The 19,215-nt window shown below is 47.3% G+C and overlaps 1 protein-coding gene across 1 annotated transcript in view; it reads right to left on the reverse strand.

Annotated features, from left to right (window-relative positions):
• HADH (hydroxyacyl-CoA dehydrogenase) overlaps positions 1–19,215 on the reverse strand; it is a 257,197-nt gene that overhangs the window by 177,568 nt on the left and 60,414 nt on the right. Inside the window, exons 2-3 of the mRNA XM_078676593.1 lie at positions 18,601–18,729; positions 4,504–4,661 (exon numbers count right to left, since the gene is read on the reverse strand). Coding sequence (XP_078532719.1) covers positions 4,504–4,661; positions 18,601–18,729 — 287 coding nt within the window. The remainder of the gene's footprint in view (positions 1–4,503; positions 4,662–18,600; positions 18,730–19,215) is intronic.

The raw sequence follows: 19,215 nt of genomic DNA on the forward strand, positions 1-19,215 counted from the left end.
AAGGTATACAAAAGGTAAAAAACAAGATAATGTCATTGCAATCAAACAGAAAAAGGACACTGTTGAAGAGATTGGTTATCAGTTTGAAAATACGTCAGGTGTCAACTGCTATGCTAATGTAGTGGTCAATGTTTTTTTCTAGAAGGTTTGCAACAGCAAATTATGGAGAATCGGGAAAAAAGATTTTGTTCCATGAAAAATTGAGAACTGATACAAGTAAGATACAAAGCGTTTGTGATGTTCGTAATCTTTTGGATGTATGTTCTGGTTCTACACAATGTACGCAAAATATCCAACAAGATGCTCAGGAATTTCTAATCTATATGCTTACTGTATTGGAAAATGAAGGCATAGAAATATAAAATATTTGTGGCCTTTGTTATAAATGGGAACATCATTGTGAAAATTGTATGTATACATGTAGCACTAATATAGATACTGAAAGACTTCTATATTTGACATTACCGGACTGTAAATCAGTGTCTTTCAATAAATTAGTTAAAGCAGCATATCAAAACATGGAGTGTAGTCAATGCAAATCAGATATGTTATCAACATCCATACTAATATTATAAAGAGAGAGCCCAAACCTTTGAGGCGGGTAATCTCAGTAACCACAGAACCAATCACAACACCCAATACAGCGTTTGAAAGGGCAGTTGCAGCAGAAGGACACGGGCTATGCAGACAGCCACCATATACATTTAAAAGGTAAAAGAACCGTGCCAGCAAAGTAGTCCCTTGTGGGCGTGTCTGCGTTCTGCTGTGGGCGTGTGCTGGGGGCGTGACAAACGCTGGGGGCGTGTGGTACGTTCCGCCCTTCATGCCATGTGAGTCACAATTGCGCAGCATCATGCGCGCTGTTACTGAACTATCACATTAAACCAAATTACACGCACCTGCTAACATCAGCCAGGGCTGTAGCCGGGCTCAGGCGGCGGATCACTACACTAATTGCATGCGCCTGCTAACATGAACCAGGGCTGCAGCTGGGCCTCAAGCGGGGGGACACGCGCCTGCTAACATCAACCAGGGCTGCAGCTGGGCCTCAAGCGGGGGAACACGCGAATGACCAAATCTGAATACACACATTCTATTTCATACCCAGACAACGTCGGGACGGGCTGCTAGTATATATATATATATATATATATATATATATATATATATATATATATATATATATATATATATATATATATATATATATATATATATATATATATATATATATATATATATATATATATATATATATATATATATATATATATATATATGTATCCATACTAATATTATAAAGAGAGAGCCCAAACCTTTGAGGCGGGTAATCTCAGTAACCACAGCACCAATCACAACACCCAATACAGCGTTGGAACGGGTAGTTGCAGCAGAAGGACATAGGCTATGTAGACTGCCACCATATACATTTAAAAGGTAAAAGAACCGTGCCAGCAAAGTAGTCCCTTGTGGGTGTGTCTGCGTTCTGCAGTGGGCGTTTGCTGGGGGCGTGACAAACGCTGGGGGCGTGTGGTATGTTCTGCCCTTCATGCCATGTGAGTCGTAACTGCGCCGCATCAAGGGGCACGCTGGGTCCGTGACAAACGCTGTGGGGGTGTGTCCGAGCTGTGGGCGTGTGTCCGCCCTTCATGCCATGTGAAGCGCCAATTACGCAATTGCGCCGCATCAAGGGGCACGCTGGGGTCGTGACAAACGCTGGGGGCGTGTGCTACGTTCCTCACTTCATGCCATCTGGGTCATACAATAATCAGATTGTCTGCTGTGGCCATGTGCTGGGGGGCGTCACAAAGGCGTTCACCTCGAAGCGTGGTAAGTAACCATTCGCAAGACTCCCTTGGGGGACTGCCCATTGTCTCACACATACTGGGGGTGCCGAATGCAGTGTGTGCCTTGGCCTGGGTGCGTCTGAAAGGGCCCAACGCAGTGTGTGGCTTGGCCTGGGTGCGTCTAAAAAGCACTCGGGCCGAAGAGCGTCGGTGTGGGTCATAAAAAAATAAGAACGGCGGGAAACAATCATTCAAGACTCACACAATTCTAATTGTTAGACGGTCGCCGCTGGCCTTCAAGCGGGGGCACACGCGACTGGGTGTGTCTGCGGGGACAATTACTGCAGCCTCTCATGCGCGCTGTTACTGAACTAACACATGAAACCAAATTACATGCGCCTGTTAACATCAGCCAGAGCTGTAGCCGGGCTCAGGCGGTGGATCACTACACTAATTACATGCGCCTGCTAACATGAACCAGGGCTGCAGCTGGGCCTCAAGCAGGGGAACTTGCGCCTGCTAACATCAACCAGGGCTACAGCTGGGCCTCAAGCGGGGGGAACACGCAAATGACCGTATCTGAATACACACACATTCTATTTCATACCCGGACATTATATATATATATATATATATATATATATATATATATATATATATATATATATATATATATATATATATATATATATATATATATACACACACACACATACTCACACACATATATATACACACACACACACACACACACACACACACACACACACATATATACACACAGACACGTGGATACATTCAAACTTGGATTTAAACATTTTATAGAAACAATGATTCTTTCAAATGAAAGGAAGTTGGACAAATTAATGCATGTGGCAAGGTGCAGGGTACGTTTGTCTCTGCCGCCTCTTGGCACATTGAAGCAGCTGTGGTGGTGGGGTACAACGGGAGGGTGGGCCCAAGACAAACAGATGGGTTACAAGCCCAACCTCCCCTCCAGAGAAACCACTATTTATGTGAGCAGCATAATTTGTTCCCTTAAGGAATGTATTCAAGAGGCCTAAAAAGGACCACACGTTAATCTGATGGCCATATCCCAGTACGATTTCATGCATTAGCAACCATATGAGTTAATGTCAGAGGGGGCAACAGATCCCTCCTATAATGCAAAATATAGGCAACATGGATAATCAGACTCCGTTCAACTATTCGAAGCATCAACCAAGACAGAGAGTTACACTATTTCCTGATGGACCAGTATTTGAGACTGTTCCATAATGGCTAGACTCTCCAGATCTCACTTACCCAACAAATTAGTGATTCAGAACTTCACTTTTCATTGTACTCCAGAGTTCTAATTATATCATAGTACTGTAACATTGTCATGTATCGACTACTATAAGTCAACTAACAATGAGTAACTGATACACTGTGACTATATCTAAAAAATGTTCATTATGATATGTTTTTCTTCTTACTGGCTGTACTGCACAGAGACATTTCTATTATTCTACAACAACATTTAATACACTGCTTTGTTATACCTCTGAGACCAGTTATGGAAACATCTTATTCTGGAGTGTTTAAAATGTGTAGCAAATATATACACTTTCTTACTTGAAGGATTATGCCCAGTCTTTCGCATGACATCATTGTTTTTCTTAACTACATCTTCAATCTTCTATTTTGCCATAATCGGTTTCAATGCTTTTTGGAAATTATGCAATTCATTTATTTTTCTGCTCGCACATTAATTTAGCTATGGCAGTTTCTTCTTAAGCGTAATGCCATTGTTTATATCGTCTTCCTATTGCTAACACGGTACAAATTCTCACTCACTAATCTGAGATTTATGTCTGCATATGGCCAACGCCCACTTCGCAACAATCAGGTTAGCATTTGAGTTAATGATTGGCCACTGCCTTCGTGTTTCAACACTTCCACACACTATCACACAGATTATCCTAGCAGTGAGTGTTGCAATGCATGTCTAACCACAACTTATGATTTGTTATTTTCATTCATACCGTTACTATTTCGCACATCTCTTTTGACCTTGGTCCTACTACAAGTATTATGTAAAATCATTTTTCAATATGCCTTCCCACTGCAACTCCAGACCATCTGTTGCACCCTTGCAACCATGTGCCTGTGATGCCATCATCATTCCAGCTAATGGGCATGTCTATGTCCAGCTTTCAAAGGGTGTCAGGACCCAGCCACAGAACAGTATCACAGCAAACTTCGATTGAAGGCATGCTCCTTCTAGGGGAGAAATGTACACATACTTTTTCTGTTGAATGTTTCACCTTCACACCTCAGTTGACCTGAGGAGCTGGCGTTGACTGAGGCCAAAGATAAAAATTCTACAAACATCATTTGGAATATTAGTGAAAACGAAGGTGAGATAGGGCAGCCTTTAATTGGATTTTGCAGTAAAATCCCCCAATGTCATCTACACTAATTTGTTTTTTCTGGCATCTATGTTATGAAACTTAAGGAGGGCAGGAATCATAAGGGTAGCAGCTTTTTTCTCCTAAAGGTGTGTGGAACATCTTCACACCCACTGTGAACAATCTAGCAGGCTGGGCGACACAAATTCAAGCTCTACTTGTCAACAATGTTCACAGTAAAGAAATCCTAAACATGTAATAACTGAATACAGCATATTGTTCTAAATTTCTGGTTTTTTGATATAAACTTAAACTGCACCTACTCGGGAGCAAACTTGTCCAGCGTCCTGAAGAGCTCGTTCTTCACCGTCAAGTTCTCTACAATCGCTTCAATGACTAAGTCTGTGCTGTGCACCACCGATGCAGGATCTGTGCATGTCGTAAAATTGTTTAAGGTCTTCTGAATAAACTGAGCACCTGCCTGGAAAATGAAAGAAAGAAGGATTAAAGCGTCGATTTGTTTTTGTCCAAAATTATTCCCCCGACAGCAGCCACAGACGCATCTCTAATTTTTATTCTCTGACATTTAGTTATCTTGTGTAAGCATTTGATTACTTGACTTTTCTACACGGGCATCAAACACAACGTTGACGTTTATTTAACTAGTGATTATGCTATAATGTCTTAACAAGTCAAAACAACATGCAAAACAGCTTTTGAATAAGCATGATGAAGATATCATCCTTATTCTAAGTTTTCTATTTTTAGTTTGGCTCAGTTGCGCTCAAAGACACCATGCAGTCGCTACCACATGCCAAGGGGGTGTCTGAAAGTCATGTGAGTAGGCATATCAACGGATACATTGTGAAAGGACATTTGCTTTGAACCAAGAACCAAGTTCAAGGTGCAAAACGTACCCTATGTGTTCATAACTTGTATTACAGTAACTTCAAGTTACAATGAGGCAAACTTCGAATTTTGGGTCTGCGACTCGACTTATTGCTATCCGAGTCACTTTGTATTTCAGTTAAAGCACAGAGGATTCGAGTAGCTCATTTTGGAATGAAGCCTCTTCTTCCAGGATTAACTTCTAGAAAAACTCCTAATTTGTGTACACCTCAGAGCCCTCTGTGAAAGATTTGTTTACTGCCATTTGCCTCTTAACCGCATGCGCGCTGCGGCGATTTTCGCGCTACGCAGCTTTTTTCCAAAAGCCGCGTTACATGACGAGCTCAGCTCGTCAGCGTGCGAGCGGCGCAACTGATGACGAGCTGAGCTCGTCATCAGCGCCGAAGGGGTTAAATTAGACCTCTAAGGGGACATGCAGAAGGATTTATAAATCTAGTTCAGTTATGATGCAGTAGGTGCTGGGGTACCTGGAAGACTCCTTTCTGCAGTCAGTTAAAGTTCCATCCCACGAAGTCTGCTTCATACTACTCATGATTGTAAGTACAAACTTACAAGTGTTTTTGAGAGTGTGTGTGGCAGACTTTAGCAAGTAAGAGTGCACAGGTTTTCGGGGAATTTGCATAGTTTGTTGTGCTCCTAGATCCTACAATGGTAGCGAAAAATCCACTCGCTATGGCGTATGGTGAGCTAGATTTAATCAGGACAAGCTATTTCTTGGCCTTCTCGCCCATTCTGGCAAGCTGACAACAGGTGGGCTGCTTGCTCAAAGAAAATGAGCTATAATGATGCCTTTAAATCTGGTTATCTTGTTGCTCAGCTTTCAGAGACGGAGGTCAAAAGTCAGTTTGTCTTCCTACATTTACTTTTCTTTCTGTGAATGAAGTTAGAGGATTTTTTAAAGTGAACTGTGTGACAATCGCGCTGTGCAAAGCATGTGAAATGAAAGGCTGTAAGATTTCAGGCTTTAAGCCGTTAATAAGAGTATAGATATTGGATGAAGCTATTTTGGGAGGAAAGTTCTTTATTTTTTTTATAAAACAGTCTAGTAGGTCACTGAGGAATAGTGAGAACAAAAGAAGGGCTAGTAAGCATCCTTGCTTCAAGCCATTCGAGGTAGGTACCTTGTGGGTCAATCCTTTGACCCCTCCCCTCATCTGAACTCTATACCACATGGATGAATGTAGGGAGACTATTAGCCGTAACAGAGTATCTGGAATCCCCATAGTCATTAATTTCCTACACAGGGTAGGTCTACTGACCCTGTCAAAGGCTGTTGAGAAATGAACAAACATACTATAGACCACGTGCGACTTACTCATTACATACTTATCGATAATTGTTTGTAGAATTCCAAAGCTGTCTGTTACAGAGTCTTTCGACTAAAAACCGTCTTGGACCATCGGATTTGCACCCCTGGTAAAGGCCCAATCTTTTAGATGATCTAAGATACTTGCCACGAAGATTGTCCCGGTTGCATCCAGAAGTGCGATTTGCCAATAGTTACTGGGAGAAAGGCGGCAGCCTTTCCTCAGAAGAGGAATGACGATACTTTCTGTCCATGAGTTTGGAATACGGCCAGTACCATAGTAGTAGACGAAGATAGGGGTTAGGAACTTACTCCATCCTTCCGGATTGCTCTGAAGAACTTTTACTTGTATGGACCCATTGCTGCTGAGGCTCTACCCTTCTTTATGTATGATTCAATTTGTGTCTCTGAGTGCTGTTATCTGCAGGACAAGTTTATTCAGAGGCTTCTGATTGATGAGTTCACCGCAACTGAGGTTAACCGGGTTTGCTTTTTACAGCTCAAGCAGATAATTTTCCCAATCATTCTCAGAAACCGGAGAAGCATTAGGAGATGTTTTGCTTTTGATTGTTATAGCAATAAGACGCCGGATTGCTTACTATTTCTTTGCAGAGCTGCCAGATGTAAATCAACCCAATATTTGTCCATTATTTCTCTGCAGTTTTTATTCTCGATTCTTTTCAATTTTGTTTTGCAGGGTAAAGATTTCTTTCCTCCTAGAGTCAGAAAAGGCAATGACTTGCTGTCTAATTAGCTTATTCCATCTTCTCAATAAACCGCCCTCTGGATTGTACTTCTTTCTTGATGTGGAGGATTAATATGAGACTGCCAACTTCTGTAGTGTGTGAACTAGTAATGAAAGAGATTGCTCAAAATTTAAAATTTGGGTTGGGTGAACTGTTCAAGCATTTCAAATATATTTCACTAGCTATGAAGGCACATTTTTGTAATTCTGTGGTAAAAAAAGATTTTTATAGGATCAAAACACTTTACTTGGTGATGTGAAAATTTTAAAAATTGTTGCTGAAATCCAATTTCCAAACATTGTTTATGCACTATATAGTTTTATCAGTAAAATTACATGGTAAAGGGAAGGTTTTGTGGTCATTTTAATGGAAAATGTGCTACATGTAAGTGACAGTGCACTTCCACATCATGCTTTAGTAATATATTTATGAAAAGTGAGTTTTTAAACATGAACTGGGAAATATTCCTGCTCCTGCCCAGATGGCAATGCTATTAGTGAACCAAGAGGCAAGCCAGAGATCACGTGTATCCTATATATGGGATTGATTCTTATTCTAAATGGAGCAAATGATTAGTAAATAAAAATAGTTTTTTGTACAGCAGAAATAGTGAACGTGCATATTTGAAGGTGCTCTCTTCTGTGATAATGAAGAAAAAGGCAGTGCCATAAGACAAAATATTAGCCTAGGATCACACAAATTGAGACCAGTTCACAGGTCAAGTACATTACAGTTAGGTCGAGTAGATTATTCAAGTTACTAGACCTGCAGGTCTAGTAAAATGTTTGTGATTTTTCGAGTCCTCCTACACCACATGCAGCTAGGTGGAAAGGAAGTGATATTCGCACAGGATCTCAACTTTGTATTTGTTCCATGGCAGCCTTCTTTCGCTCTCCACTAAACTATAATTTCCTTTTGAGGATTCAATTAGAGGAACAGTTGTGAGATTGTCGATCTACTGTCTGACAAGCCCTTCCTCCTCATATAGCTTGTTACTACCATGGGTGTAGATCTGGATTCATGTTGGTCATAAGGTACTTTAGCAAAAATAGTAAAACTTGTGCTATCACAGGAATGACATCTGGAGTCCGTCGGTCCTGCAATCTACACATTTTTCCCTCCACGTTCAAAAAATGCATCATGCCGTTTTGTCGATGGGTGCAAGCTGGGGAAATTGATCCTTCTGAATGCAAACTAATACTGCCTCTCAATTACTGACTAATTTACTATGTGAATAAGTAAAACGCCATAACAGGGTCCTTTTCCTTATCAGCAGCTAATCAGGTGCACAAAAAGTGTAAAATGTCTGTAAATTCTGATTTTCATCATCATTTGTGCGAACAGTATTAGATGTTATAATGATTGCTATCTTGCGTTCCAGTTGTATTAGAATGCAAACAAATCTGCATCTCTAGGTATTACTTCTGTACCACACTTTTCTCATGTAATTATGCAAACAGGTTCAGTGTTGTGTCACTTGGGTGTTCAAAACCAATCAGGGAGCAGGAAACTTTCACTTAGTGGTGAGAATTTATGATGGCCTTGGATTGGTGTGGTGCGATAAAATGCATCCATAGGTGGCTCCGAGACCGGTAAACTACAAGATCACGGTCTCAGCCACCCGGAACACAGACAGACCCTGTACACCCGGTGAGGAAGGCGGATCCTGGTGCTTAGCGGCCGCTGCAGCTCCCGAGGTCCTGTGGTGGCGGAGACGTGCAGGTCGCGACAAGGCGATCGGAGCCCGCGCTTTTGGTAGCCTTCACCGTCTGCGGGGACACCCGACCTGTCGGAAGCGCCGGCTACGACGAGGAAGCCCCTGCGAACTGTCCGCACCATGGACTCACAGTGACGGCTCCGGGGGGGTGCTAAGAGACAGGTCCTGCAGTGGAGGAGCAGATAGGGCAGTGGGACAGCCCCGGAGGTGAGAGCGCGGCCTGGGTAGTTCGTGTGGCCCTCTCACACGGGGGTGGTGCATCTAATCACCAGGCAGCTGGGCAGAGAGGGCTGCGCAACTTGGGCCCCCTAGGGTTGCAACTGGTGGCTGGACCGAGTGAGGAAAACGCCGGGGCGTGGGGTGCTGCCCTTGGTGAACTCGCAAACGACTGGCCCCGTGGCAGAGGTGCGGCCTGGACAGCGGGGGCCACCTTAGCTCCTGGGATAGACATATCTGGCAGCTGAACATCACGCCGCAAGCTTGGTGGTGGGGCCCCACACAGGGGTGACGCCTTAAGCTGTGGTGGCCCACGCCTGCGGTGGGACCGCTGATACACATGGCCTGTTTTGAGGAGCACCCGCGGCGCAAGGGGATGCGCTGTGGGACACCTTTATTTATTTATTTATTATTTATTTATTTATTTTAAAGTTTTATAGAGCGCGAACATGACCCGTGAGGGTATCAGAGCGCTATACAGATTCAATAGAGTAATACAAGGTTACGGCAGGACATAAGCAAAAACAGGGGAAAAAAAAGAAATTAGTACGTCGGAGAGCTTACAGAATCAGGGGGTCATAGGTGGGACGGGGTAGCATACAAGTACTGTACATTGAGGGATAGGATAAGCTATAACAGCAGGACAAAAATATTAAAATAAACAAAAGAGTAATGTACAAGGACGCAGGACAAGGCAATGGAGTTGGCCCTGCAGCGTTCGCCTGCGCTCCCTAAGACCTTGAACACGTGGCGCCCTCACGCCGGCTGCAGCAGGGAGGTGGAGTGAGCAGGCTCCTTGCAACCTTGGGCAGACCCCCAGAACACCTGCAACGGTCCCGGTTGGTGGGTGAAAGGCCCAGAGCTTGGCAGTGGTGACAGTCCTGACTGCCTGTCTTGGTGGCCGGTTGGGAGATCGTCAGGAGTCACAGGGAATGAGCGACTTTGCCGGTGAAGGGGCTCAACGACAGCTGTAGGAACACTGGGCGACCCTCGGCGAGCTGCCGGCCATGGCCACCCAGCGAGCAAAAAAGGAACTCCTGAACAGGGAATCCTCTATCAAAGACCTGCTCCAGAAACCGAGCGGGAAGAAGACTGGGGGACTCTGCACTGACTTTCATGGGCCGCACATTGGAAATGCCACGACGGACTCAATCACAGGGCATGCTCCTGAACCGGTCACAAAGGAATTCATGGAACAGCTCTTCGGCGCACTGCGGGACAACTTCGCTGGGCTGCGACAAGAACTGGCCTCTGACATTAAGCAGCTAAGAGTGGACCTCGGCGAGGTGGGAGATAGAGTGAACACTTTGGAGAGCATTGGGGACAGGCGAGAGGAAGAGCTCGCTGAACAGGCCCGGGAACTCATTGACCTCCCGGAGCGACACGAGTAGCTATATCTTAAGGTGGAAGATTTGGAGAATCTCTCGAGGCGCGCCAAAATCAAGGGCGTACCACTCCAAGCGGACAGCGGCAAACTAGAAGATTGGGTTCTCCGCCTCTTTAAACAAGGCTCCGGAACGGAGGGCCCAGGAGTTCACGCTGGATCGCACGCACCACGCCAGGCACCCTGCCTCGGGCCCCGGCCAGCCACAGGACATCATGACCTGCCTACACTCCTATCGGCAGAAGGAGATTATTATGACCGCCACACATGACCGTCCAACAGTGGAGTTCGAGGGCCTCCAGGTGGGGGTGTACCAGGACCTCTCGCCCCTCATACTTCAGAGGCGTGAGGACTTGCAGCCAGTCACGACATTCCTCCACGAACAGGCGACACGCTATAGATGGTGGCATCCGTTTCGCCTTTCCTTCATCTGGAATAAAGAAACCCACGGGGTGCGTAACTTGCAGGAAGCGAAGTCTGTCCTTGGGAACGCCCTAACGGTGGCCGAAGAATCAGATGCGACTGAGGGAGACCCAGCTTCGGGAAGGCTGCGGAGATCGGGCAGGAGACGGGGGCCCAGACGAAGCCTTCCGGAGAGGAACCCCGAGCCGAACGGGAAGCCCTACTGCGACAGTGTTGGACTGGGAAGGTTCTGCTGCCCCAGTGGGTGATTGACCCGCTCAGTTGCCGTCCTGAGATCAAGTGCCGAGCCTGGCGTCCTGAGATATCGGTCATGGGAGGTGGGGGGGGGGGAGCCCCAGCCTCAGAGTGGTGATGACCGATCGTCAGACTCCTGGGGCCCTGCACGTTGGTGCGACTTGTTATGGTTGGTAGATGACATTGAAGTCTCCTTATGTTCTCTATTCCTTTTCTCCTTTTCTTTTCTTTCTCTCTTTCCTCTCTTTTCTACCCACGAGCGAGCTGCAGTCCTCCTGCAGTCTGAGAGAACTGATGTCATTTGGCGGGCAGGTAGGTGACTCTTGGACTTTAGTGGCTGGGTGTGGCAGGAGGAAATGGGGTGAATGGAGTGACATGGGGTGGGAGGGTGCGGTGCGGGTGTGCATGACAGGGGAACACTGCATGTGTTCTCTATTTGCTCTTCCTCCTCTGGGTGCGCTGGGCTGCTTGCGTGGAGGCCCTGAGCCTACCTTCCCTAATACACGATGGGTCCGCCTGGTTAGACTAGGGATACAGTACGATGGGCCTCTGTGCGTGGGGGGCACGGTCGAGGATGAAGCTCCATGGCTGCTTGAATGGGAGGGGATGCGGGTGCCCAGCTGCCGCTGGTTTCCTCTGCGACAAGTTAGGTCAGTGTGCGATTGATCTCCCTCTCACTCCCACATGACATGCCTTAAAGTAGTTATCATGAGCTTCAATGTGCGGGCCTTAACTCGCCCGCACAGTGGTGTGCCCTTCTTGCCTTGTTGAAAGAAGCTAAGTGGGATATTTGTCTCCTACCAGAGACCCACCTCATGCAGGCGGACTGGAAGCAGCTACGATCGCATTGGTTTGACAGACGATATTTTTCATCGGGCCGGGAAAGAAGGCGTAGTAGCGATTCTTTTGGCTACGCATTTTCAGGGGAAAGTAGTGGCACTTCATGCGGAGGCCGCGGGCCGCCTCCTTGCCTTGAGGGTGCTACTGGGAGAGAGGATACATATGATTGCTTCAGTATATAGCACCAACAAACACCAAGAGGCTTTCTTACGAGACACTATAAGCTCGATTCTGGAGTCTCCGGATGAGATCTCGACATTGGGGGAAGATTTCAACCTTGTTCCTGCTGCGGAGCAGGATAGGTCAACGCTACGAGTGGGACACACGGGCTCAATCTCCGACATGATGCTTCAGAGACTGTAGGAGGTGGGCCTCACTGACGCCTGGCGTCACCGCTTTCCAACGGCACGGGAATACACCTTTTTCTCAGCTGCCCACAAAAGGTACGCCCCCCCATTGACCTCTTTTGGACTTCACCTAGGGTCACGGTGTCCATTGATGACGTATCCATCGGGGTGGCGGTGCTCTCTGATCACTCACCTGTCGTCTTGACGTTGCTTCTACCCGGCGGGGCCAAGTGGCAGGATTCATGGCGCTTAAACGGCAAACTACTCACTTACGACGCTAATATCACTGAGCTACGAGGTTCTATCAAAACCTATCTGGAAGTCAACAACGTGGGCTCGGTAGGGGTCGACATGCTTTGGGACGCCTTGAAGGCTGTCATCTGAGGGCTGGAGGGGGTGCATCGCCGGACGGGGGCGGTCCGAACCCGGCGCCTTCTCACAGGCGAGGAAGCAACTGCAAGCCTTAGACCTCGACCGTGCTGAATACGCCTCGCTACGTACCAAACAACGCTATCACGAAGGAGGGAACAAGGCTGGGAGACTCTTGGCGCATGCTCTGCGGACCAAGACGGCGACGCATCGGGTTGCAGAACAGGCAACCGAACGGGATGAGCTCCTGCGTGCGGACTGAGACATAGCGTCCGAGTTTGAGGCCTTCTATAAGGCTCTCTACTCTGCCGATACTCTGGACCCTGTAGTGGCCAGGGAGTATTCGCAAGAGGCTTCGGTGACCCCGCTTGTGGATTCGGTTGAGGCCAGTTTGGAAGCGGACATCAGTCCTGATTAAGTGTTGCGGGCTATCCAGGGACTTTCGGCGGGCAAGGCCCCGAAAAAAGATGGCTTCTCAGTCTACTTTTATAAACCTTTTGCTTTGGACCCCTCTCCTCTTTTGGCGCGGTTGTTCAACATCTTTAGCGCCTCTGAGAAACTCACCCTCTCGATGTCCATGGCGGAGGTAGTAGTCATTCCCAAGCCGGGAAAGGACCCACGTAGGTGTGCCTCATACCGCCCCATTTCTCTGCTCAATGAGGACCTGAAGATCTTCACAGGTATTTTGACCTCCAGACTCGCACCACACATGCAAGGCCTTGTGGACCCCGACCAATCGGGTTTTATCCCAGATCGCAACTGTGGGGATGGGACTCGTCGACTCTGCCACTGGACAAGACGCAACAAACCCGCGATACTTCTCTCGGTGGATGCCGAAAATGCATTTGACCGGGTCCACTGGACTTATTTGCAACAAGTCCTCTGTCAGATTCCGGAGATGGGTAAATTGCGTATGCCAGAGCCCACAAGCCTGCATCCGGGTCAATGGGGTGGTCTCCTGTCCCTTCCAAATCGGACGCGGCAGGGGTGCCCTCTTTCCCACCTCCTTTTCGTGCTCTATATGGAGCCATTCGCCGAAAGGGTCTGCCAACTCCCTACGATCACTGGGATCCGGATGGGGGACAGGGAACATAAGATCTCTCTTTAAGCGGATGACGTGCTCCTTTTTTTTAACACACCCCTTGCTCTCTCTTCCCCCTCTGCTGGCAGAGGTCGAGGCTTTCAGTGCGGCATCGGGTTTTAAAGTCAACTTGCAAAAGACTCAGGCTTTGAGCCTCACGCTACCAGCGGCAGATCGACACCAACTATCGCTTCACTTACCTTTTTCTTGGGCTGCTACCAATATCACATACCTAGGGATCAGGGTTTTTTCGACCACTCCGAAGACGGCTCAGGTGAACTACACAGAGGTACTGAACAAAGTGCACCTTGAACTGAGCAGTTGGAAGAAACACGCCTTCTCCTGGCTAGGCAAGATTGCGGCAGTCAAAATTACGATTTTGCCCAGTCTGCTTTACATCATGCAGACGCTCCCCTTATGCCCGCCACCCGCGACGTTGGCTCAAATGCAGCAACTCATCTCTCCATGGCCACAATTGTCCCGATATACAAAGATGGCAAACCCAAGGAGGACTGTGCATCTACCGTCCCATCTCCCTCCTCAACACGGAGGTGAAGATACTGGCGACTATATTAGCGCGACGCCTGAGGTCAGTGATCTCGAACCTTGTGCATCTGGACCAATCGTGCTTCTTACCGGACAGGGCAACCAAATTGAACCTTCGGCGTACCCACAACTGGCTCCAGGAAGTGAAGGGCAGGGACGAGCCACATTGGTTTCTCTCCCTTGACGCCAAAAGGCCTTTGACGCAGTACATTGGCCATTCCTTACTGCGGTGCTCCATAGATTTGGGTTTGGTCCTAATTTTCAGAAATGGATCCAGCTCCTCTACACCGCTCCGAGTGCCAGGGTGCGGGTTAACGGAAGGCTGTCCTGTGCATTCCAGGTCCGGCGGGGGACGCGCCAAGGTTGCCCCCTGTCCCCCCTCCTCTTCACACTAACTATCGAGGTCCTGGCAGCCAGGATACGTCAGAATGAGGGTATCTTGGGTTTTAAAAAGACAGACACGGATCTCGTACAAGAGAAGATATCACTCTATGCAGATGATGTCCTTCTGTATATGTCGAATCCCGAGACTACAATACCGGAACTCTTCCGGGAGCTAGGACACTACGGTAGATGGGCGGGACACACTATTAACTGGCACAAATCGATGCTCTACGACCCGAGAGGTAGGGGCGAGTGGATAGGGCTGCCGGATCAACTATTGACGACTACTGAAGGTTTTCAGTACCTAGGGATATACGTTTACATTGGATAAAACTTTATCGTTCAGAAAGAACTTGGAACGGATAATCTTGAGCTCGGCGGCGGACATGGACCGCTGGAGGCAGCTCCCACTCACACTCCTAGGCCGAGTAGCAATGTATAAGATGATCATACTACCAAAATTTCTTTATGCACTACAAAATGAATACTATCCACTTCCGGCCTCGGTACTTACCAAGATGCATTCTGATCTGCGCACATTTCTGTGGCTGGGTAAACGACCTAGAGTGGCGCTGACTACACTCCAAAGACACCAGTATAGTGGAGGAATTTCACCCCCGAATCTGGAGGCTTACTATTGGGCGGAACACATGACACCAATAAATGACTGGCTGCACGCCCCAGCGGATCACCCGACCTATGCTTTGGAGAGGCTGAAGTTGTCAACCAGAAACCTATTATATTATATTTACGGAGGCTCTAGACGAGCGCCGCTGCTACCTGCCACTATCCTTACGCTCAACGCCTGGACCAGGGCTTCGAAACGCATGGGCTGGGACAAGAAGCCGACTCGGCAGACGCCTCTATGGCATTGCCAGTGGCTGACAGAACTACACAAGCTGCGTGGTTTCCGGGGGTGGGATGACATCGGCATTTCCACAATAGGTGATGTGATCGCCAAAGGAGAGTTGAAATCTTTCAATACCCTCAAGACGGAATTCGGGCTACATAATTCCCAACTCTTCAAATATACCCAACTCCGACATGCGTGGGGGGCACAGAAAATCCAGCTCACTGATATCCCTGAATATGCGCCTCCTTCAGGAGCGGATCCAGAGGAAAGCAGTCTCCCTAACCTACAAGACCCTGACCAACAATATGCTAGGTGACCTGATGAAACTACGACATACATGGGAAGGGGAGCTGGGAGTCATGGAAGATCTAGATTGGGAAATTGTGTTAATGCATCCCCGGGAAGTGGCAATAAAATCCAGACTACGCCTCATACAATTTAACGTGCTCCATAGAACTTATTATGACAGACTGAGGCTTCATAGAATGGGGAAGGTGGAAGACGCACACTGCCTAAGGGGATGCCAACTGGAGTGGGATTTCTTCCACACTATATGGTCATGCGGCAGGATTCAGACGTATTGGAAACATATCTTTACAGAACATGGGGAGGTCTTGGGGCTTCCACTTCAGTGTGAACCTAAGCTGGCATTGTTGGGAATGACCAATGAGGTGGATTTGCCGCGCCCGCTTCTTATTTTCTTAGTGCTGGCGCTGGTGGTGGCCAAAAGGGATATTGCTAAATACTGGGGGTCACCGGAACCTCTGGGCCTGGAGGAGTGGAGAAGGGGGCTGGACCTGTATATGGCAGCCGAAAGAGTGACGTATAAAGCGAGGGGGTGCCCGAATAAATTTAGAAAGGTGAGGTCCAAGTGGCGGCACTACCATGGGCTGGACGTGGGGTTGTGAAAGAGGGGGTCCCCTCGGAATTGAGTGACATTAAGACAGACTTGGTTCTGGATATGCATTGGGTGGGGAGGGAAAGAGGAGGATTCTGCTGCTGATTATCGACTGCTTTGCTGAGTTCTTCTGGCATTGGTTTGTTGGGGGGGGTGGGGGGGAGGGGCAATAAACAATAAAAAATATAAAATGCAGAATACCCTACAGGAAACATGTATACATTCAATCGCAACAATATTGTTCGCCGCCCAGCCTTCGGGATGTGGGCTAAATGGCCGTGTGAGAACTTTTGGTTTTCTTCAGTACTGAAAGACTGACTAGCGGGATTATCGACTGAATGCTGAAATTCTTTTTATGTTTCTGCAATAAAAATATATTAAAAAAAAAAAATGCAGCAACGTATCAACAATTTCTTTTTGGGGGGGGGAGCGCATGGCCCGTCATTCCACGCATTTGAGGCAGGACGAAGGCGGCCTCAGTATCCCGCATCACGGGCGTTACTACGAAGTTGCACAATTACGATGGATGATCGAATGTTATCAGTTAGATTCGAAGAAACATTGGTGTTTCATGGACAAGGGGGGGGGGTCGCTGGGATCCAACATTTGGAAAGTTCCCTGGCTACCCAGACGTCATCGGCTGCTGGGTGTATATCTCTCCCCAGTCCTACGAGCCACTATGCGGGTGTGGGACAGGGTCCAGGAGAGATGTCAGCTGTCCTCGGCTGTCTTACCCTTGACCCCCTTCTTTGGAAACCCAGATTTTCACCCGGCCTTCGTGGGGAACACCTACTTGAAATGGCAAGATGCAAACTGTAAGCGTATTGGCGACCTCTTTGATGAACGGGGAACCCTGGATTCCCCCAGGTTAGTGGCTCACTATGGGATCCCCAAGGACGCGTACTGGCAGTACTTGGCGCTACGCACTGGGTCACACACCCCCAGATCAGTTTGCATGCAGGTCGGCTCCTCACAAAATTGGAGATATGATTCATTACTCGCACTTCCAACTAAGGCCTTCTGTCAGACATTTATGGCTTTCACAACAAGGCAGGAACCCAGGCCGAATCCCCGGCGCAGTGTAGTTGGGAGGAGGAACTGAGTCGGTAGTTCTCCCCCAAGGAGTGGTTGAACATTATTTACAGGGCTCGAGCGTCCTCGTGCAGCACCTCAGGAAAGGAAATACTTCTGAAAATTGCACACTATTGGTATTACACTCCAGTGAGGGTTGCTAATTGGAAGCCCCGAAGCAGCGATCTCTGCTGGCGCAATTGCGGACAAGAGGGTACACTGTCCCATATCCTATGGCATTGCCCTAAGATACAGACATTTTTGGAGGCTGTTCTGCCCATAGTCAATCAGATATATCAGACAGAACTCCCCAGATTTCCTAGTTATATCCTGCTGGGGCTACCCAACCCTCTTAGATACCCTCTCCGGTCCTGTAGGGGCAGGGCGATCACTCTAGCCCTATGGGCAGCTAAGAAGGTTCTCCTGGCAAAGTGGGGCACAACCGCCATCCCATCCAAGTTAGACTGGCTACACAAATTGTGGGAGGTGGTGGAAATGGAACGGATTACGGCGGGGATCAACCTCACACTGCCTAAATTCGATAAGACCTGGGGGTCCACGGTGGCTTACTTATCCTCAGAGTTCATAGAGCTTAGCTGCCTTCGCTATCTACAGGACTTGCAATTCCCCACAACTCCCCTAACGGACCCACCGCATCCTCCGAAGGACACTCAGCCCTAGACCCCCACCGAGTCACACCATATGCTGTGGGTGGAAACCTGTCCTCTACTCCTTCTGTTTCTCTCAGTCTTTCCTTTGCCCTCTCTCATCCTCTCTTTGCTGTCCCCCTTTTTTCTTTAATAAAGTTTGCTTTTGAATAAGATGTTCGCCACCGGCCGGTGGTTGTAGGTGGGCGTAATGTTTAAGATTGCAACAAACTCAATTAAAAAAACACATTAAACCATACAATTAACAATTCAACTCAGAACATATAAAAGCCTATGACAATAACATAGAAATATAGAGCAGGAAAAAAAAGAAATTCTATTACATGTCCGCACCCCTTTTACCCCATAAGCAAATCTGGCTTAAGTGACAGCTGTTGTTTCCTATAGTCATTTCACTATAACAAAAATGTGAAATACCGGTCTGTCACCTCAGGCTTTTCTGCAAATTTCTTCTTCACCAGCTTCTTGAGGCTGTCCTCAATCCCCTTCCTGGAGTTTTTCAGGATATCTTCTGTCTGGTCCACCAACACCACAGTGTGACCTGTGGCTGCAGCAGTCTGCAAGGAAATCAAAACACACCATGAGGGTGGGCCGAACTATGGTAATAAACAAACCAAAAACTCTAAACTTTTAGGGCCTGATTTAGAGGTTGGTGGACAGGTACGTCACAAACAGCCCAGATATTCTGTCCACCTTATAAGTGCATTATATCCTAATGGTGGGCAGGATATCAGTCACGTTTGTGATGGAGTATCCATCCCCGAAACTTGAAGTCAGGCCCTTAAAGTCTCATAAAATCTATCTGCATCAAAGACTCTTTAGCAATTTCACAATTATCCAGTGCACACTCATAAAGACGAGGGTGAGACTTTTACGTGGTCACTGAGACTAAGTTTGGTACTTATAAAGAGTTAACCTAGCTAGAAAGAAACGGGGTGCTGTACAATGCTTGAGGGAAAATAAAATTAATCCATTACATTTCACATTTTTAGCCACAAGAAAATTAAGTAATTTTCCCTCAATCACACCATGTGGAGTCAGGT

The sequence above is a fragment of the Lissotriton helveticus genome, chromosome 2_1 (assembly GCF_964261635.1).
Source record: "Lissotriton helveticus chromosome 2_1, aLisHel1.1, whole genome shotgun sequence".
Taxonomy (NCBI): Eukaryota; Metazoa; Chordata; class Amphibia; order Caudata; family Salamandridae; genus Lissotriton; species Lissotriton helveticus.